The sequence below is a fragment of the Aplysia californica genome, unplaced genomic scaffold (assembly GCF_000002075.1).
Source record: "Aplysia californica isolate F4 #8 unplaced genomic scaffold, AplCal3.0 scaffold00097, whole genome shotgun sequence".
In the NCBI taxonomy this organism is placed as follows: Eukaryota; Metazoa; Mollusca; class Gastropoda; order Aplysiida; family Aplysiidae; genus Aplysia; species Aplysia californica.
This window is the reverse complement of record NW_004797367.1, coordinates 920,239-926,978: the sequence shown is the minus strand read 5'-3', so window position 1 is coordinate 926,978 and position 6,740 is coordinate 920,239. Positions and strand designations below refer to the sequence as shown.

The 6,740-nt window shown below is 40.5% G+C and overlaps 1 protein-coding gene across 1 annotated transcript in view; it reads left to right on the top strand.

Moving 5' to 3' along the window:
- Positions 1–1,524: 1,524 nt before the first annotated feature.
- Positions 1,525–6,740, top strand: part of LOC101856089 (cytochrome P450 2C42) — a 21,882-nt gene continuing 16,666 nt past the window's right edge. The window contains exons 1-2 of the mRNA XM_013080719.2: positions 1,525–1,569; positions 4,730–4,914. Coding sequence (XP_012936173.2) covers positions 1,525–1,569; positions 4,730–4,914 — 230 coding nt within the window. The remainder of the gene's footprint in view (positions 1,570–4,729; positions 4,915–6,740) is intronic.

The window sequence follows — 6,740 nt, the reverse complement described above, 5'->3', positions numbered from 1 at the left end:
CTCTCCGAGGGAACCTTAGTTGTCAACTGTTTTATCATCATGCAAGATTTGTTTTTCCTGATTCATTTGCGTAGGCGGCCGCTGAGACCCATGCAACCAATGATAACATCAACTTACTTCTTTGTCCAAATTGTTATCACGCATTTTTTTAAAACGCTTATCTTTCTTTCTGTTGTTTTCATTTGTATAACTTTTCCATCTTTACTTCTTTTTCTTTTCTTTTTTTTTTGCTCCCTTCGATATTGATAAAATAAAACGACAATATAAAGATCTATTATTTTATATCTTTTCTACCTTTATTCTCTTCTTACTACTTTACTCCTCTCTTTCTCTTTTTCCATCTTTCGATATTAGTAAACAACAACTGTGTGTTTATTACCTTTAACGTTTTCTTCCCCCGAAAATTTTCTCATACTTTCTTTCTACATACGCAGGTTTATAAAATAAATAAATAGATAAAATAAATAAATAGATAAATAAATAAATAAATAAATAAATACACAGCCTATACATCGATCCTTCTCTCTGTTTCTGCATCTTTCTCTCCATGCAATCATTATAATATAGACGCCTGTCTCATCTCTCACAGAGCCCATTGTTTCGAAAACCAGGAAGCTTAAGCTCAAGAACAGCCCAGTCATCCCAAGGTCACTAACTAGGATACCTGCATAGTTCACTGTATTCCCCTCAGTACATGTTCCTCCATACCTGTACGGTTCACAGCTAGTCCCTCAGGGTCATATCAAGTTTATGTCTCGACAGTTCACCTTGGGCTCAGCGATGGTATTAACCCTCGCTATCTACCCACTCCCCCCCACACACACACACACACACACACACACACACACACACACACACACACACATACACACACACATACACGCATGCATACCCTCTCTCTCTCTCTCTCTCACACACACACACACACACGAATACGCACACACACACGCATACACACTCACACACACACAAAGACACACACACATACACACACATACACACATAAACACACACACACACACACACATACACACATCCCCCCTTCCCCGGACAAGCTTTGACCACCACCTGTTGTATGTGTGGTCAACTATAAATGTGTCCCGACGTGGTGGAATCAGGTGCTCGTCAATTTGTGGCCATAATGAGTTATTGGTACCATCATAAAGCTTGTTCATTTATTGTCTATCTTTTGATGAAAAAAATTCCAGTCTATCTTGAAAAGAAATCGAGGTATTTTGGATTGAAAGAAGTAAGGGTCGCCTGATTTCAGAGGCAAAATTAATGAGAAAATAGACCCCAAAGTTTAATGATTTCCAAAGCTTGAGAGCCTTTGGAAACTGTAAATATACAATTCGCATGGCTTTAATCAAATCTTTTCAATAAAATCCACACAGCAATATGGTTTAAATGGACAGACAATGTGTTGGGTAAAAAAAAATTTAATTCGATAAAAATTACCAAATAGATTGAAAAATGCTAGTTTCTTAAATTTCATAATTTTGACGAGCACCTGATTTCACCACGATGCCTCACAAATGTTGTGGTGACTCGACAGGTCAGAAAGGTCAGGTAACGCGAGACCCGACCCCCCCCCCCTCCCCTCCCCTCTCTCCCCCTCTCCCCCACTCCCCAGTAAGCCACGGAGCTAAACAGAGGTACACTGTGTACGCGAAGGATATGGCGGGTATATCTACATCGTAGACCTAGGGCAGTGGACACTGTTGACCTACGATAGTGGAGAATCAAACTGCACCAGTGTGTGATTTATGTAGTGTACGTTCAAACTATACCGGTAAGTGACTTAAATAGTGAACATTCAAACTATACCTGTAAATGACTTAAATAGTAGACATTCAAACTATACCTGTAAATGACTTAAATAGTGAACATTCAAACTATACCTGTAAGTGGCGTAAATAGTGGACATTTAGACTATACCTGTAAATGACTTAAATAGTGGACATTTAGACTATACCTGTAAATGACTTAAATAGTGGACATTTAGACTATAATACCTGTAAATGACTTTAATAGTGGACATTTAGACTATACCTGTAAATGACTTAAATAGTGGACATTTAGACTATACCTGTGAATGACTTAAATAGTGGACATTTAGACTATAATACCTGTAAATGACTTAAATAGTGGACATTTAGACTATACCTGTAAATGACTTAAATAGTGGACATTTAAACTATACCTGTAAATGACTTAAATAGTGGACATTTAGACTATACCTGTAAATGACTTAAATAGTGGACATTCCAACTGTACCGATAGGTGACTAAAGTAGTGGACATTCAGACTGTACCTGTAAATGACTTCTTTAGTTTTAGTAGATATTTTACGGCGCTCACAACTGCATAAGGTCATATGAACGCCAGAAGATTAGAGCAGTGGTTACAAGACAGTAGCAAACATAAAAAAGAAGAAGGGGAGATAAGGACGATATATGTTTGATAGGAAAGAAGAAGCAAACCACACCAGAGCACCCGCTAACCACCCACTGTAAGTGACTTAAACAGTGGACATTCAAATTATACCTGTAAGTGACTTGTGTGTTGAAAAACTGACGGATTGTGATTGTTTTTGTTTTTTTTAAACGCGTTAGACATAATTATGTGATTAATAAATGTTTCATTTCAGCGAACATCGACACATGGAGACAGCTTTCTTGCGTGTGGGGAAAAAAAACGAGACAAAACAAAAAAAAACCCAAAAAACCCAGCCCCCCCCCCCCCCTAAAAAAAACCCAAAACCCCCCGCAAAAAACAACCATAACAGCAGCAATACAACAAAAAACAAATTGTCATTGTACATCGATTCTCCTTTCATGTTTGTAATCCGATCCCGAAAATACCTGCATGTTTGCCGGACTATTTACATGAGGAAACTGTAATAAGAAGCAACTTTTTCTTGGGAGTGTGTGGTTGTTTTTTTTTGGGGGGGGGGTTTGGGGGGGTGTTCCTTTTCGTTGTTTTTGTTTTGTTTGGTAAGTGTATTACAGCCCTCGCAATTGCATAAGGTCATAAGAGCGCGCGGGACACATTAAACATTATCCATTGGTAAGAAATTTTGAATGTTGCCCTTGTGGCGACCGAAGGATACTCTTATCGATTTTGGACTACAAAAAAATCTTTAACGTGCGCAACTAGCACACGGGACCTCCGAGATTTTTCGCCCATATCCGAGAAGGCTGGGTTTAGATCTTACCGTTACGTACCATAAAACCAGGAATATTTTTGAATGACAGCAGTAAGAAGGAGGCAAGGAGTAGCAGTAGAAAAGCGAGGTTTACATCTCCCAGTATACCCCTCACGTCATAAAACTAACAATAGGCCACTGCGCTCTCGGGATAGAGAGAAAAGAAAAAAAATATACATTAGATTACTCTTTTTACCCTTGTTTTTTTCTTTACTTTTTTTTTTACCCTGAGCCTTAGCGTGCGTAGTGAAGCCGTGACATGTGGCTACCTCAGAATTACAAAGTCCTATCTGGCTTTTTGAACCGTTTTGAGTTACAAAGACCATTGGATCAGAAATAAAATGTTGATGTTCTATCTGCTCTATCAAAATCGTAAGAGTTTTCGGAGTCGTTATCAAGATATTTCAAGATTTGCATTCGAAAAAACTTGACTTATTGTGAGACTCAAAATTTTTACATCAAGTTCCTTTTCTTTTTTCTTTCTTTTTTTTTTGTAAGTGTTTTTCGGCGCTCGCAACTGCTTAATGTCATATGAGCACGCAGGACACATTAAACTTTTTCAGTTGGTAGGAAATTTTGAATTTTTGCCCGGGTGGCGACCTAAGCCTACTCTTATCGATTTTAGACCACCAAGGGATCTTTGACGTACGAAACTTGCACACGAGCCCTCCGAGATTTTCGCCCTTGTCCGATTGTCCGATTGTCCGAGAAGGCTAGATGTAGATCTTTCCTACACCACGGTGTGACTGAAAGACCGCAGTAAGAAGAAGCCAAGGAGTAGCAGTAAAAAGGCTGCAGAAAGAGTCAGGAGCCCAGAGGAGGGGGCAAAGGAGGTGATGGGGTGGGGGCAGAAAGAGGAAGCAAAAGCAGACAACAGAACATTGCTAGAGAGCAGGAAAAGGGGTGGAAGGAGACAAACACCATCACCTCTAGGCCACGAGAGCCCACGTCAAAGTTCTCAAAACTAGGAACTGAGCAGAAAGACTATGTCATTCTAGGATATCAACGTGAGAGAAAGGTTTGTTTTGTGAGAAAAACGGTCAAATCCTGACAGGGGGCTCTCGTGGCCTTAGAGGTTAAGGTGTTCGCCTCTCATTCAAAGGTCCCGCATTGGAGGGACAAATCACTGTTATATGTGGCGTACGTGGACAACAGAAGCTGTATGCTGTTGTGTTCTGTACTGTACTCTCTGTACCATGCAACTATCCTGAGAGGTCAATAACACCAAGAGAGGTCAATAACCTCAAGAGAGGTCAATAACCTCTCGCCCTTCCTGAATGTTGAAAGGTTATCACAAGTTCATGTTGGACGAGTTTCTATTATTTTTATCATCATCATCATCATCATCATCATCATCATCATCATCTCTTAAATAACCTTATAGTGTTGATAGGCGGCGACAAACCTTTACACTTATACTTTTTACTATAAAAAATTTGTTTCTTTTATATTTCATGTTAAATGTTCTTTCTGGGCTAAGCGCATTTCTTGAGTTTACAGACGCCATGTCTTGTTGCCTCAGGTAATCCAACAGTACAGGATGACCAGTGTCCAGTCCCTGGCCGTCTGGCTGACCCCTTCCTATGGCCTGGCTTTGCTGACCACTCTCCTCCTGGCCTGGCTACTTGTGTCCACTCTACTGACCGGTCGGGGCAAGAATCTACCCCCTGGGCCCAGGGGCTGGCGCGCTATCTACAGCATTGTCAAGTAAGTTGGGAAATACAGCAGAGTTGAAACTGTCTAAGACGGGCATCCATTGTCAAGTAGTTAAGGTGTAGCAAAATTTAAAATGTCTAATATGGGCATCCATTGTCAAAGAGGTTGAGAAATAGTAGAATTAAAACTGTCTAAGACGGACCCTTATTGCAAAGTTAATTGGGAAATACAGTATAGTCGAAAATGTACAAGACGGACATCCATTGTCATTTATGTTGAGAAATAGTAGAATTAAAACAGTCTAAGACATGCATACATTGTCAAGTAGGTTTGAGAAATTATAGTAAAGTCTAATACGGGCATCCATAGTCAAAGAGGTTGAGAAATAGTAGAATTAAAACTATCTAAACCGGGCACCCATTGTCATGTAGGTTTGAGAAATTATAGTAGAGTGGAAACTGTCCAATGCCAGCATCCAATCTCATGTAGATTGAGAAATAGTAGAATCAGAGCTGTCCTAGACGGCCACTTATTGTCACGTAGGTTAGGGGAGATAGTATTATGTCAACACTGTTCAAGACGGCTATCAATAATTTGTCGAGAAGATTGGGATATACATGTACGATCGACATTGTCTAAGACGGACACCCATTCGCAAATAGACTGGGAAATAGTACAGTGAAAACTTGTCCAAGACGGCTATATGTTGTCGAGGAGAAAAATGTTTGTCTGAAACAGGTGCACATATTGGACGGTGTGAAAAAATGGTGAAATGGTAGAAGTTTAACTCCCCTATCATCACCATTAGGTTATTTAAGGGGCGGGACCTCCGAGTTTAACGCCCGTCTCCGATAGGACCGAACCAAGTGGGAAGTTCGTGTAAAGTGCCTTTCCCAAGGACACAACGTCGGACCGAGCTGAGGCTCGAACCCCCGAACTCGCAATCTCACGATTACGAGTCCGGTAGCCTAACCACTAGGCTACCATTGGACAGTGTCATATGATAAAGAAAAACGCAAGGGGATGAGCGGAAACAATTATTTGCGTTATACGGTAAGTTTAGAAAAACAAGTATAGAGATTTAAGACATCTATCATCCCCTTCAAAGATCTACACCTAATCCTCTGCTACAATTACTGCCAATGTTCACCCATGTTGGTATTGTCTGTCAGTTGGGATAGGCTCTTCGAGTGCGCTCAAAAACAAATCCATCAACGTTTGACTGAATTAAAGACGCATTACGGTGACACCCTTCGCCGCCTGGCTGCGCACAATTGTGGAATCCCCTTGTGTGCTGAACAAGTTAACCTATTGAACATGTGACTCTGATATGGTCGCTTTTTAGGACAAGCGGGCTGACCCAAATTTCGAGGGTTTACAGAGAAATCTTGACCTACACCAACAGAGGGCATTGCCCTACCTTTAGGAGAAGTTTGGTTTAATTGGTGAGTATATTTGTTTGTTTGTAGATATAACTCTCCTTGTATTTTAAAGAAACTGAACAAGGGACAAAAACTTTACCTTCGGTTTTCTCAAAACAGCATTTTTCGTGATAGCCCCCTTGTGCTGAAAAGCGACCATTTAGGTTTTTAAGTTTTTTGTCCCAACCCCGAAGTACCGAGATATCGGTATGTGATATTCTACTAAAAAACAGGAGTCCATATTTGGATTTTTAAAAAAAGGGGGGAGGGGGATGACGCCAAAAAGCCTCACAAGTTCGTGGTAACTATCGAAACAGTCAAGACAGCTCGAAGAAGAGCCGATTTGTTTGAATAAACTTTTGTGTCTTTTGTGTGTTGCCATGTTGGCATTATTTCTACTCAGGAAGCCAGAGGACAGGGTCATTTTCTCTCTCTCTCTCTCTCTCTCTCTCTCTT